This window comes from Musca domestica, unplaced genomic scaffold (assembly GCF_030504385.1).
Source record: "Musca domestica strain aabys unplaced genomic scaffold, Musca_domestica.polishedcontigs.V.1.1 16, whole genome shotgun sequence".
Taxonomy (NCBI): Eukaryota; Metazoa; Arthropoda; class Insecta; order Diptera; family Muscidae; genus Musca; species Musca domestica.
Genome location: NW_026712219.1, coordinates 5164755 through 5180400, shown reverse-complemented (window position 1 = coordinate 5180400; position 15646 = coordinate 5164755). Strand labels below are relative to the sequence as shown.

Here is a 15646-nt window from a genome sequence, read left to right as displayed (position 1 = left end):
TATAATTATATTATGATTATAATTGTAATTTAAAGTTCAAAGCACTAAATATGCCGAAGCATTTGTATCTTTTGAATTCGGACATGTATTGCCCAGTTGGTGCGAAATTAATTTGAAATCGGATAAAAATATATATGGGAACTATATCCAAATCTGAACCGATCTCGATAAAATTTGGCAAAGATATTTCTGAGCTGTATTTGATGTATTTCCCTGAATATCGTTGTTACGGAGTGCATATTACGGCTGTGGGTAACAAATACAATAAATCGGATGAACAATATATATGGTAGCTATAACTATATCTGAACCGATCTTCACCAAATTCGGCATACTACCTTCCAGACTAAATTCGGTCGTATGTGCCAAATTCCATCCCATTTGGACAAATATTAGACGTTTGGTGCACAATAAATGGTAAATCGGACGAAGTTATATATGGGAGCTATATCCAAATCTGAACCGATCTCGATAAAATTTAGCAAAGGTATTTCTGAGCTGCATTTGATGTATTTGCCCAAATATTGTTTTTACAGAGTGCATATTACGGCTGTGGGTAACAAATGCAACAAATCGGATGAATAATATATATGGAAGCTATAGCTATATCTGAACCGATTTCGATAAAATTTGGCATACTTATTTTCAGCCCTAATTTGGTTGTATGTGCAAAATTCCATACTATTCGGGCTAATACTACACGTTTGGTGCACAATAAAAGGCAAATCGGACGAAGATATATATGGGAGCTATATCTAAATTTTTACCGATTATCTCCAATTTCAATAGGGTTCGTCCTTGGGCCAAACAAATGTTGTTTGGAAAATTTCATCTCAATCGGATAATAAATGCGACCTGCATTTTGTTCACAAGAATACATGGACAGACGGACGGACGGACGGACAGACGGACTGACATGCATAAATCAACTCAGAAAGTGATTCTATTCAGATCATCAAAAGGAACTATGGGTCTATCTCGTTTCCTTTTGCCTGTTACAAACAAAGACATAATACCCTGACCACCTTGTGGTGTAGGGTATAATTATTTGGACCCATACTTAAATCTAAATCCACTCTGAAAAATTATAAAACTAACTGTAGGCTATCCATGATGTTTTTGCGAAAATATTGATATAGGTTAATATTTAAAATTTTTTGCCATGGCAAATTTCACATTGTTTATAATACACATACAAGTCTGAATACCATGGCCAAACACCGTATAAAAATTTCACCAATACTTGCATCGATATAAATACCCTGTTGCATTGAAAGCATCCTTTGCAAATGTTAGTCGTTGCTGTTGTTGTTCTCCTTTTTTGCAATCAATGATGTAAATATTTGCCTTCGTTCTTTCGTATATACATACATACATACATACCGACATACATACATACATTCAATATGAACCAACAGGTATGCTAGTGCATACTAAGTGCACAAACTTAAGCGTTACGTCCTGCTCAACCATCGGCATGTTGAAAAAATACTTTTGTTTTTTCCGGTTTTTAATTAAACCCCCCATGTCTATAAAACTGAAAATAGGTGGGTTGTAAAAAAAACTAGAAGATCTTAGTCTACATAATGGTGAATAATTAAGTGTTCTTAAACACCTACAGCAATGCTGTTTTCGTTGGCATGACCTTAAGCCGCTGTCGTTGCAGTGAATGGTGGTTGTGATGCAGAAATGTGATGCGGTTGGGGAAAGGTTTTCAATTTTCACTTCGAAATTAAAATTCAGTTCGATTTTTTTCGCATTATTTGAAATAAGGAACCGAAAGTGTCAGCCAGTTGCAATATTAATAAGAAAAAAGCAGCTTAGTTCGGCCGGGCCGAACTTTTTATACCCTCCACCATTTAGAAGTAAATTGAAAAAAAAAAAGAATCCGTAAAAACACCGCTCAAATGAAACCCGTTATATGGGGCTAAACGAAGACGTGGTCCTGTATAAGTAATTTATGTCACAGGCTGTAGTAACGGTCCTAACTTTTCTTTACAAACTGCTGGACAACGTATGTTTTCTCATCGGAGAAAACCAAATTCGGCAGTTCACCACTTTCTTCCAAGTGAAGCAACTCTTTAGCTCTTTTGAGTCTATTTTCTTTCTGTTGCGGTGCAAGTTCCTGCACTTTTTTGAATTTCAATGGCCTTAGCCCGAGCTCATTTTTCAATATTTGCCGAATGGAATATTGCGATATGTTCATGAGCTGAACACTTTTCGGCCACTGCGACGCGGCCGAAAGTCGCTTCTTTACTTTACTAACCGTTTCTGCTGATGTTGCTGTTTTCGAAACACAATAGATTTATTCACATTTAAATGCTGGAGTGCTCTAACGATAGCCACTTGTGGTTTTCCAGCCAAATGTAAAGAAATCACACTATCACGCTTGAATTTCATCACGAATAACTTTTTTCTGGAAAATTCTCACCAAAATGCTTTTGTAAGCTTGTAAACAAATAATGAGCTATCACTGGAATAATTTTAACAGCTGTCGGATGAGTGGCTTAGAAATGAGAGTCGTCTGAAGTTGGTTTCTAGCTTTTTTATCTCAAATAAATATTTTTAAAAATTCCAAGGTTTGGTGTAGTCCCCATATAACTGTACCTCGAAATATTTGGTATATTAATGATATGTGTTTCAATTTTGAAATTTGTCGTTCCTACAGCCTATGACAGGTCAACGTCTTCATATAGCCTCCATATAACGGTTACTCCTTATATTTTGATGATTTTAGCTACATTTTTCACAGGAATTGTTTTTAAACTTTGACAGAATATTTCACATGCAGGTCCTGATCTTCGTATAGCCCCCATATCGGAATTGTTTAAAACTACATATTGTAAGTTCGTAATCGCTGTTAGAGCCTGTGACAGAAAAATGGCTATGCAAGTGTCTAAATCTTCGTATAACTCACAATGTGTCCGGAGTGTTATATACAGATCGCAATTATGGTCAGAATGTTTTTGAAGATGATCCTAAAATATTTAGTGGTTTTAAACAATCGACACAGAATTTTCATGGGGTTAGATTTTAAGACAGGGAAGGATCATATCATTCTTTATGGACATATTTAGCTGGTGAAATGGACCTGTGTGAAATTATTGTTAATATCTATCAGCATGACATGGGTCGAAAGTATAGGACAAATGTCGCCGGTCTAAAACCCAAAGGCGTGTAAGGCCTTTTCCGATATTGCTGATGAAGATCGGGATATTTTTTTTATACCCAACACCACACTGTGGTCATTGTATCATGTCTTTGTGAATGGAAAGGAGATAAACCCATAGATACTTTTGAGGATTCTCATAGAATCACTTTCGGAATCGATTCATAGATGTCCGTCTGCCAAACAAAACAAAATGCAAGACACATTTATTTTCCGATTGAGATGAAAATTTCAATTTATCATTTGTCTTGCCCAAAGACGAACCCTACGGAAATTGTTGAGGATAGGTCTAAATTTTTATATAGCTTTCATACATATCATCATGAGATTTCAATTTTATTATGCGCCAAATGAGTAATTCGTCCAATTAGGATTTTTTCGGCAAATCTGACCGAATTCAACCAATAAGCAAGTTCTTCAAATTTTGTGAAAATCATAGATACCGATTTGATGTTTAAGTCCCTAACATTCATGACATGCACTTCACAAGAACGATATTTGTTACCAGAAGTCTTATAGAGCTCAGAAATACCTCTGCTAAATTTTATTGAGATCGGTTCAGATTTGGATATAGCATCAATATCTATACCCTACAACACTATGTGTTAAGGGTATTATAAGTTTGATTGGGCCAAAAAGTATGTAACACCTCGAAATATTGGTTTCCCACATAGGAAACATCGAGTCGCCGAGCTGACTCGATCTAGCTATGTATGTCCGTCCGTCCGTCTGTCCATGCTAATTTGTAATCAAGCTACAGGTCGCAATTATGAACCAATCCTCACGAAATTGAAAATGGAGGTGGGGTTAGGGTCAGAATAGAATCCTATTGTTTTTGGAGATGACCGCAGGATATTTAGGGGTTGAAATGGACCAAAAACAGAAAAAATTCCTGATTTTGCATTTGCTCTATAGGCCACAATTATGAACCAATCGACGCGATAGAGTTTGGGACTGGGCAGAAACCTTCCAATTTGGGCGCCCATCGGACAATAATTAGCTGGTAAAATAGACCCTAACTTTAATGTTAGAAAATAGGAAAATATTCACTAAACCGCGAATATTTTTATTCCCAGCCAAGTCACAAATACATTAAAAGATCACTCCTGACCACTAAGTGATGCTAATAACCAATAAATCGGATATACAGCAAAATAGGTACAATATATATGTAAAAAAATTGATCTTATTTATTCTGCTTATAAATCAAGAGCCGCTGGGCCGATTCTCACAATTCCCATCAATTCGGAATGGTCTCTTGCTAGAAAAGAATAAAATCTAAGAAAATCGCGGGATATTATACCAATAAAAAAGTTATATATTTTCTTTCATTTTTTCCATTTTTGTCATATGTTTTTATCGCATGCGATTCTTTCAATTTGACTTACAATTTTGAATATTAAATTTTCCAAATTTTTACACCCCCCAACATTACGTTTTGAGGGTATTATATCTTCGTAGCAATTATCGTCTGATCCTCACGAAATTTTGCATGGGGCAGGGTCGGAATTGAAGCCTACTGTTCTTAGGATGCACATTTAGAGGTTTAAATGGCTAAAAAAAAATTAATTTTTTCTAATTTTGTAGTCGTTCAATTGTGAAAACTAATCGACACGGAATTTCGCATCGGAAGAGAGATAAGGACAGGGAAGAAGTCTAGCATTTTTGATGGCCATTGGATTGTATTTAGCTGTAAAATGGACCACAACTTTCGTGTGCAATTATTTTGAATACTTAACAACACTACGGAGTGCAAATGCCTCCGGCAAATTTGGCGAAAATCGATTCATATTTGGATATACTTCTTTTTGAAACCAATTTATAATTGTCATGAATCCCATTCTAATAAGGTTCACATGATCTACTTCATATAAATTCCCATATATCGTGGGGCTATACCAAATATGCATAGCGGTGTAGGGTATCACATAGTCGGATCAGCCCGACATTAGATCTTTCCTTACTGGTTTATAAAAGTTATCATTCAGACCTTTTGGGATGAGCCAATATTATCGATTTGCGATGTTCTTAGGTTGAGATATTGTATTTTTATACCCTTCACCATAGTATGGAGTGTATATTAAGTTTGTCATTCCGTTTGTAACATCTCGAAATATACGTTTTATGTCGGGTATTGAAAATGGGCCATGTAGGTCCACGTTTTGATATAAACCCCTACCTTTTTTCGGTATTATGGTGATAAAAGCGACATTATTCACATATGACATATACATATAACGGAACCTCCCGATATTCGGTATTTTGAAGATTTTAGCGACATTATTCACCGGAATTGTTTCAAATTTGTTGTTAGGAATTCGTAATGAATACAACAGCCTAAGACAAAAAATAGTCTGTGCAGGTTTACATCCTTGTATATCCCTCATATAACTGTACCCCCGATATTCGGTATTTTGATGATTTTAGCACAGTAATCAATGGAACTGTTTCAAATTTGGTGTTTGAAATTCGTAATGGATACTTTAACCTATGACAGAAAATTTTCTGTGTAGGTCCACGTTTTAAAACGTCCATGGTACCTCCTTATATTCGGTATTTTGGTGATTTTAGCTGCATTATAAACAGAATTTTTTTTTCAAGTTTCGCATTTGAATATTGGAATAGCTTGTGACCTATGCAGGTCCATGTTCTCGGTATTTTTTAGATTTTAACAAAATTTTTAACGAATTTTAATATTTTGAAAATTGCCAAATTTTAACCAAATGTTGGATGGTATTCAAAGTTCGGCCCGGCCGAACTTACAGCTTTTTTCTTGTTTTTTTTTTTTTTTTTTTTTTGCAATTTGGTGTGTTTGTGGCAGAGAAGTTAAAATAAGTGTACCTTTAAACATCAGACAAAAATTAAATTTTTCAAGAAAAGTGCTCGGAATATATCTAAAAATTGATTATTTCGAAGGTTTCTAGGCTGCCCCTGAATACGTTTGTAGTGGAAATAGACCAAGTAAAGCGAGTATTTTGGCTAATATCGGCCAGTTTTCTCTCTAATTGACTTGGGCTGTAATTTAGGGCAAATATGCTCACATTTGTTATGTTCATTTGTACATAAATATATCTACATCCTCATTCAGAATTGTTCAAATATTATTCTGAAAAATCTCCCTGTCTGTCTTATCCTTCTTTGATAGGCCACCCCTCTTCGTTATGTAATTAACTTAAATTTCTCATAGCACTGTGCATTTAACCCCAGGAGTTTAAAATCCAGCCAAGCCTCTACACTTTAGACAACCAACCACCATAAACTGCACTTAATTGCGGTGCAGTACAACGATTACTTTCACAACAACTTTTGACTTTTGGCAAATATTCCCCCAACGGTTATGATTTTCTTTTAACAAGCGCGATTGCATGGACGACTTTTTTTCTTGCATGTACTCTCGTATTTTAATCTACTGCCGTCTGCCAGTAATACAACTTGAATGAGATTTTTTTTGTAATTTTATTTTTTTCGCCCTCTCATGCTTTTTTTTACAGAATGACCATCATGGTGGTGGCAATACACAACAGTATTACAGCCATCAACAGCAGCAGCAGGACCTCCAGCTACAGAGCAATATAAATCAACAGCAGCAACAACAACAACATGGAAATTCATACCCCAACGATGGCATAAGTGAGGCTGCAAATGTTGCTGGTCGTGGAGGTGCTGGCGCAGGCCGAGGCAGTGCCATTGGAAACATTGGCCTAGGTGGTATAATAGGCGATGGGACACTGGGTGAAACGTTGTCGTCATTGCCGCAGGCATCCTTTAACTACATCAACTCAATTGTAGGCAGTGGTGTTATTGGCATTCCATATGCGTTTCATCGAGCCGGCTTTGGCCTTGGTCTTTTGCTGCTCATACTTGTTGCCTACATTACGGACTATTCACTTATATTAATGGTAAGTACGGGGACAGTGTTGTGTGTGTGTGTTTTTTTCTCGTTTTATAGCCTTTTGAAGCATCCTGCTCGCAGCTATTAGGATGTGTTTTATGTTTCCTTTATTTTTATGTGTTGGAAAGTTTTTCAACGTATGGAACTTTGAGGGCGAATATGGAAATGTGTGTTTAAAATTTAGTGAAAGTATATTTTTCGGAATTATGGTGAAAATATTGTAAAATTGTGGATTTGGGGGGTTTGGGAATATTTAAAAAAGCTGAATTTTTGAAAATATATTTTTATCGTAAATTTCATGAAAATGTATGCAATAGTGGAATTTTGAAGAAAATATTTTGAAATTGTTATACCCTTCACCACATAGTGGTTAGGGCATTATGTCTTTTTGCATTTTTTGTTACATGGAAAAGGAAGCGAGACAGACCCATAGTTACTTTTGAGGATCTTCATAGAAACAATTTCATAGTCGATTTCTACATGTCAGTCCGTTTGTCTATGTATTTTTGTGAACAAAATGTAGGTAGCATTTATTATCCGATCGAGAGGAAATTTTCCAAACAATATTTGTTTGGCCCAAGGACGAACCCTATTGGTGATGATCGGTGCAAATTTAGATATAGCTCCCATATATATCTTCAATTGTGCGCCAAATGGCCAATATCAGCCCAAATTACCTTTATTTTGGTACATCCGACCGAATTCAGTCTAGAAGCAAGAACATCAAACTCGAAGAAAATCGGTTCAGATATAGCTACATCTCCCATATTTATGTTTAATCCGATTTGGGATTTTAAGTCATTTACATACGTCCTTCTTGTGGAGTGCATAACAAGAATGATATTTGGTACCAGATAACTTATGGAGCTCAAAAATACCTTTTTCAACATGTATCAAGATCGGATCATATTAGGATATAGTTCCCACATATATCTTTATCTGATACCAAGTATATTGTGCACCAAATGGCTAGTATCAGCCCAAATGGACCGAATTTTGGCAATTCCGACTGAATAGCAACATGTACTTAAAATTTAGTGAAAATCATATTGATGCTTCATCCGATTTGGGGTTTCAAGTTCCTCACATGTGTAGTATGCACCCACAACAATAATCTTTGATACTACATATCAGATAGATCTTAGAAATATGTGTTTAAAATTTTGTCAAGATCGGTTTCAATTCAATTTTTTTCAATTTTTTTTGTGCACCAAATATGAGTCCAAATGATCTGCAAGCACATCCAAACGAATTCTTACTAAATAAAAGTACTTCAAAATCCTAATTTTTTTTGTGCACCAAATATGAGTTCAAATGACCTGCAGGCACATCCAAACGAATTCTTACTGAATAATAGTACTTCAAAATCCTCCTTTATATACGCTTCATCTGATGCACTCCACAACAATGGTATTTCATACCGGGCATCACATACCGCTCGAAAATACCTCTGCCAAATTTTATCAAGATCAATTCAGAATTATAAGTATCTTAGATATACATCTCCATCCGATTTTACGGTCATTGCTTACCATACAGGGTGAGATAAAAAAAATGCAACAAAGTTAAACACCATAATTTTTACATTTTTTAAAATTTTATTGAATAAAAGCAAAAAATGTCGGAAATATCATCAAATTTTAGAATAACTTTAGATTTGTTCGAATTGATCATATTTGACACGAATTATGGCCTTAAAACGGCCAATGAAACCGTCCCACGCTGCCCAAATGCTGCTCCCCGGTATTTTGGCCCATTCCCAGCGAAGCGCTTGCTTGAGGTGATCGACACTTTGGTATTTGTTAGTGCCAACCTTGGGCTCGAAAATACTCCAGACACAAGAGACCATTATGCGCTGGAAATGAAGCGAGAAACCTCATTTTGTAACCATTCATGGGTGACGCGTTCTGAGTGCAATGGTGCTGAATCCTGTTGGAATGTCCAAGGTAAGCGGCCAAAATGTTTGCGTTCCCAAGGGTTTAATACACCCTCCAGAATATTTTCGCGATAATATTCGGCATTTATTCTGATGCCAATGTCAATTATTACGAGCGAAAAGCGACCATAGCCTGTTATGGCGGCCCACACCATCAGTATGGTCAGCTCTTGAGTTCTGGTGGCCAACCGAGGGTACACATTTACAGCTGACCTCTTGGGCAAGTAAACACGATCATTTTGTTTGTTTACATACTGGTGGACAACGAATGTTTGCTCATCGGAGAAAACCAAATTCGGCAGTTCACCACATTCGGACCAGCAAAGCAACTCTTTAGCTCTTTTGAGTCTATTTTCTTTCTGTTGTGGTATAAGTTCTTCAACTATTTGGAATTTCAATGGCTTTACCACGAGCTCATTTTTCAATATTTGCCGAATGGAATATTGCTATATGTTCAGCTTGCGAGCCATTTTTAGGCAACTGCGAAGCGGGCTTTGATCAAGTCGCTTCCTTACTTTTCGAACCATTTCTGCTGATGTTGCTGTTTTCTTCTGTCCACTTCTTTGACGTCGGGCTACGTTACCAGTATCACGGTAATGAGCGATGGTACGAGACACAAAATATATATTCACATTTAAATGCTGGAGTGCTCTAGCGATAGCCATTTATTGTTTTCCAGCCAAATATAAAGAAATCACACTATCACACTTGAATTGCATCACGAATTACTTTTTTTCTGGAAATTTCTCACCAAAATGCTTTTGTACCCTTTAAAGAATATAATGAGCTGTCACAGCTCAGCAGTCGGATGGCTTAAAAATGCCTTAAAATGACAGCAGTCTGAAGTTGGTTGCAGTTTTTTCGTCTTACCCGGTATATCTGTCGGAAAACCGACTCATAATTTATTGTTTCTCTTCGATAATTATCCCCAGAATTATGCATCTATTCGTTTCTTCTGATGGTGATATGATGTTGGTCACATTTTTAGATAGAACAATACATCATTGGACCATTTGCGAATTATAATTTCTAGAACTTTATTAAACCTAATTCCCCCCTCTTCAAATAGCTTTACAATAATCTCCACATTTACATTGAATTCTTATTTAAATATTCTTCATGGGTTGCATTTCCAATTATGAGAAACGACAACCTTCCTCCTGTAACATCCTTTTAGAAAAATTGCATTTTAATAATATCCTTTGACTTTGAGATTTTTTTTTTGTTTCGTTGACGACATCGTTCAATTTTGCCTCCCACTTCACTCGGTTGTTCCTTGAACATCTAATAAAAATAAGTACAACTACATTTAGAGTTCGTGCCGTTGCAAACAAATCTACTCTTTTTGTGAAGCTGGAGGAGCAGAAGGACATGTAAACCAAATCTCCTTGAGACAAATAAGCCACTTTGTAATGTCAGTAGAAATAGTAACGTGCAACGTGTGGCATCTACTCCATCCTTTCTTCACATATTCCACTTGCATATCACGTCTCTGGGCATGCGAAGGCGTCCACCAAAAAAGCATTCACATTTTGAAAAACAATATTTTTGCAATTTCCTTTAAACAACAGCGTGACAGAGAGAAAGAGAGAGAGAGCGCACTAAACTTTAATTTTGCTAAAATGTCAAAACCATACATTTTCCATATGCTGGTGTAAACAAGGGTGCTGAATAGGGAGTGTGAACGGGAAAGAAACAAAGAAACGAATTGGGAGAACTATGGCGACAACAAGAATAGTAGTAAACAAAGCAAATTGTTGAATATTTTCATCTGTGGAAATATCAGGGATGGGAGATAATGGTTCTGTCTAAATTGTGCTTGACTCTGTATAAATGGTATGACCAGCATTTAGTTCTTAAAAACTGCATTGTTATTGAAAATATGAAATATATTATCGGAAATTACGACGACGTAGACAACTTTTGTCATAAGCCATTACAATATTCAAATGCGAACATTGAAAAAAATATCGATGAATAATGTAGGTGGTTATACCAAAATGTGGACTTGTAAAGACAATTTTCTGCCTTAGGCTGCAGCATGCATTATAAACTTCAAATACCAAATTTGAAATAATTCCGATGAATAATGTCGCAAAAATCATTAAAATACCAAATATAAGGAGGTACCGTTACGTGAGGGGTATAAGAAGACGTGAACCTGCATAGGCTGTAGTTTTTATTACAAACTTCAAATACCAAATTTGAAACAATTCCGGTGAATAATGTCGCTAAAATCGTCACAATACCGGGAGGTACCGTTATATTTGGAGGCTATACCAAAACGTGGACCTGCATAGCCTATTTTCAATACCAAAAGTCCTGCAGACATAGTATACAGTTGAGTAAAAGTTTATGAATCTGCTTTATTTCGTTCGGAAGCTAGAGTGATTTCCACAGACGGACGGCATCGCTAAGTCGACATAGAACTTTATGCTGATCAAGAATATATATTTACTTTGTGGGTTATGAAATGTATATTTCGAGGTTTTACAAACGGAAAGACAAACTTAATATACGCGCCACCCAAGAATTTGAGGTTCCTCGCTTTATTTCCAGTGTGATACTTAACACACTATGCATAGAGTAGTAGAGTAGAGCTCTCGTAACAAAAAAGTTTATATTGAAAATTTATGTGAAGTAGATCATACCGATTATGAACCATAACTGAAAGCGTATCATGGCTTTGAAGTAGTCACAATTTGGGAACTATATCGAAATCTGAATCTATTTTTAACAAATTTGACATGGTCTTTTTGGCCCCTAGTAACAAAGTACATTAATGTATATTGCATGATTATATTAAAAACAAGTAAAAAAGCTGTAAGTTCGGCCGGGCCCAACTTTTAATACCCTCCACCACTTGGTACAAATTTGGCAATTTCCACAAAAAAAAAAAATAAAATAAATAAATAAAATCAGTTAAAAATTCTGTCAAAATCTAAAAAATACCGAATGCTTATACGACGACGTGGACCTGCATAGGCAACTTTTGTCGGTAAACAATGTCGCTAAAATCATTAAAATCCCGAATATCGGGGGGTACCGTTATATGGGGACTATATGAAGACGTGGACCTACATGGCTCATTTTTTGACTTAGGATGTAGTATCCATTAAGAACTTCAAATGCCAAATTTGAAACAATTCCGATGAATAATGTCGCTAAAATCATCAAAATACCGAATATCGGGAGGTACCGTTATATGGTGGCTATATGATAACTTGAACCTACATGGCCCATTTTCGAACTTAACCTGCCTACTGGCAAAATATACATGGGTGCAACATTTTAGCCTTCTATCTCAATTTGTTCGAAAGATAGCGTGATTACAACAGACAGACAGACGGACAGACAGACAGACACACAGACAGACAGACGGACATGGCTAAATCGTCTTAGAATTTTACGCTGATCAAGAATATATATACTTTGTTGGGTCTGACATGAGTATTTCGAGGAGTTACAAACGGAATGACAAAATTAATATACCCTCCATAGTATGGTGGAGGGTATAACAAGTATGCAAAATTTATAGTCGTGCGGGTCCGAGGATGTGATACCCTACAACACTACAATATGTTAGAAGCGCCCTTATGTTGCAATAATGAAGATCCATTTTGGAAGATTTCGCTTTTGAAATTATATCGTAGATCACTGCCCAGGTATTACCCTTACATTTTTGACCAGGGACATTTCTCCAATATTTACGCACTCCGTCGTACTGTTAGTTGTTGTTGTCCATTTTACTGCTTAATATAATCGAATGGTCTTCCAAAATGGTAGACTTCTTCTAGCTAATATCCCCTTTGATTTGTATATACATATATTGCATATATTTCGCTGTATATATCCGATATATTTACTATTGGCATCTACGTAACGGTCAAAATTGACCTAATAGTATGTGATTTGGCCGGGATTAAAAATATTGGCGGTTTAATGGAAAATTTGACTTTTACTTAACACAAATGTTAGGGTCTATTTCACCCACTAAATATGAAGCGATGACCATCAAAATTGGAAGGCTTCTGCCCAGCCCTAAGCTCCAGACCCATGCTAACTTCCGAGTCGATTGGTCTATAATTCCGACGTGTATAGTAAAATCAGGAAATTTCTTAGTTTTTGCTCCATTTCAAGTCCTAAATATAATGCGATTATCTCGAAAATCAAAAGGCTTCTATTCTGGTTCTTGCCCTATTCTAAATATCGGTGAAGACCGGTCCATAATTGTGACATGTAGGGTGATTACAAATTAACATGGAAAGACGGACAGACGGACGGACAGACATACAGAGCTAGATCGACTCAGCTCGGCGAGATAGGAAGATCCATATATACTTTCCTATGTGGGAAACCAATATTTCGAGGTGTTACATAATTTTTGGCCCAATCAAACTTATAATACCCCCAACACAAAGTGTTATAGGGTATAAATATTTGGTGGAACAATAGAAACACCCGACCGATTTTCACCAAAAAAATTCGGTTGAATATGAAAAAAAAAAAAAAAAATCCGCCAAAATCTGAAGCGATCTCGATGAAGTTTGGCAGAAGTATTTTGGAGCTGTAACTAATGACCGTTATCAAATATAATTGTTGTGGAGTGCATATTGCGCATATGATATTAAAACGGATGAAACATACATATGGGAGCTATAGCTATATCTGAGCCGATTTTCACCAAATTTAAAATACTTGTTTCTAGGATGAATTCAGTCGGAATTGCCAAGATTCAATTAATTTGGGCTGATATTAGCCATTTGGTGCACAATGAACCGGATATCGGTTAAAGATTTATATGGGAGCTGAATCGGAATCTAACCACACCTCCATTTTAAAATTCGTGAGGATTAACATGGACAGAGGGATAGAAGGGCGCACGGACATACATAGCTACATCGACTCAGCTAAATACTAAATATCTGTGCAAGATCAAAAATGGTCTTAAGTAGTTATACCTTTGTTGACCTCCAAGTCAAAAAAGTTGTAACTCCTAGATTTTAAAGTATATCAATATGCAAATTTGATTAAAAGATAATTTAAAACTTCTAAAAACGCTATTTTAGTTTGCGACACTCTTTGAATAAATAGGCCTTATGCTAAAAAGCTATTATTTCCAACTATCCATCTCTGTTACCCATATACGGGAGTTTAATAACTGAAAGGGTTTCATACTTTAGTCCCAATGAATTGGCCACACTTTGCATAGCTCGTTGGGCTTTTTTTGCGAGGGTTAACTCAAAGGATAACCCATCAACAAAAGGAGTCAAGGACAATGCTACGGATAAATCTTAAATTCCGTGTCGATAAGTTTTCAATTGTGGCCTATAGAGCGACTACAAAATTAAAAAAAAAATTTAGTCAATTTGCTCCTCTAAATGTCCATCTTAAGAACAAGAGGCTTTTATTTTGATCCCCTGAAAAATTTAGTGTGGATCGGACGATAATTGCGACATGCTTATAATACCCTCAAAACGTAGTGTTGTTAAAAATTGTAAGTCAAATTGAAAAAATCGCATGCGATAAAAAATATAACAAAAATTGAAAAAAATCGACAAAAGATATTCACTTTTTATTGGTATATTTTTCCGCGAATTTCTGAGATGTTATTGGAATTGTGAAAATCGGCCCAGCGGTTTCTGATTTATAAGCAGAATAAATAAGATCAATTCTTTTACATATATATTGTATCTATTTTGCTATATATCCGATTTCTTGGCTATTAGCATCACTGTAATGGTCAGAAGTGCTCTTTTAATGTATTTGTGATTTGGCTGGGATTGAAAATATTCGCGGTTTAGCGTAAATTTTCCTATTTTCTTACATAAAATTTAGCGTCTATTTTACCCGCTAATTATTGTCCGATGCCACCCCCCATTGGTAGGTTTCTGCCTACTCCAAAACTCTAATTCCATGTAAATTTTCGCGTCGATTGGTTCATAATTGTGGCCTATAGAGCAAGTGTAAAATCAGGAAATTGTTCTGTTTTTGGTCCATTTTAACACCTAAATATATTGCGAACATCTTTGAAAACAATAGGCCTAGCCCTTCTCAGCCTAACCCTACCCTTTTCCGTGAGGATCGGACGATAATTGCAATATGTATAGCCCCAACCTGTGTTGTAAGGTGAAAAATTTTACAAAATGTACACTTTAATATTATAAGTCAAATTGAAAAAATCGCATGCGATAAAAAATATGAAAATATAAAAAATTTTACAAAATACTACAAAATCTATATTAACATCATTATTGGCATCTTTTTATAAGATTTTCTTAGATTATTGCCAGGATGACATTCAGAATTGAGAAAATTTGTCAAAACCGGTCCAGCCATTCTTGAGATATAAGCATTCTAGCTAACATCCCCTTCCTTTGTATACACACATTGTATATATTTCGCTATATATATCCGATATATTTACTATCGGCATCTACGTAACGGTCGATTGGTCTATAATTGCGACCTATAGAGCAACTGCAAAATGAGGAAATTTTTCAGTTTTTGGTCATTTCAACCCCTAAATATTATGCTATTATCTCCAAAAGAAATAGGGTTCTATTCTGACCCAAGCCCCACCTCCATTCTAAATTTTGTGAAGATCGGGCCATAATTGCGACCTGTAAAGTGATTACAAATTAACATG

The 15646-nt window shown here is 35.9% G+C and overlaps 1 protein-coding gene across 1 annotated transcript in view; it reads left to right on the top strand.

Annotated features, from left to right (window-relative positions):
• The first annotated feature begins 1406 nt into the window (after positions 1-1406).
• The window catches only part of LOC101891746 (putative sodium-coupled neutral amino acid transporter 11), a 48747-nt gene continuing 34507 nt past the window's right edge, over positions 1407-15646 (top strand). The window contains exons 1-2 of the mRNA XM_059120191.1: positions 1407-1418; positions 6661-7068. Of these exons, the coding sequence (XP_058976174.1) occupies positions 1407-1418; positions 6661-7068 (420 nt within the window). The remainder of the gene's footprint in view (positions 1419-6660; positions 7069-15646) is intronic.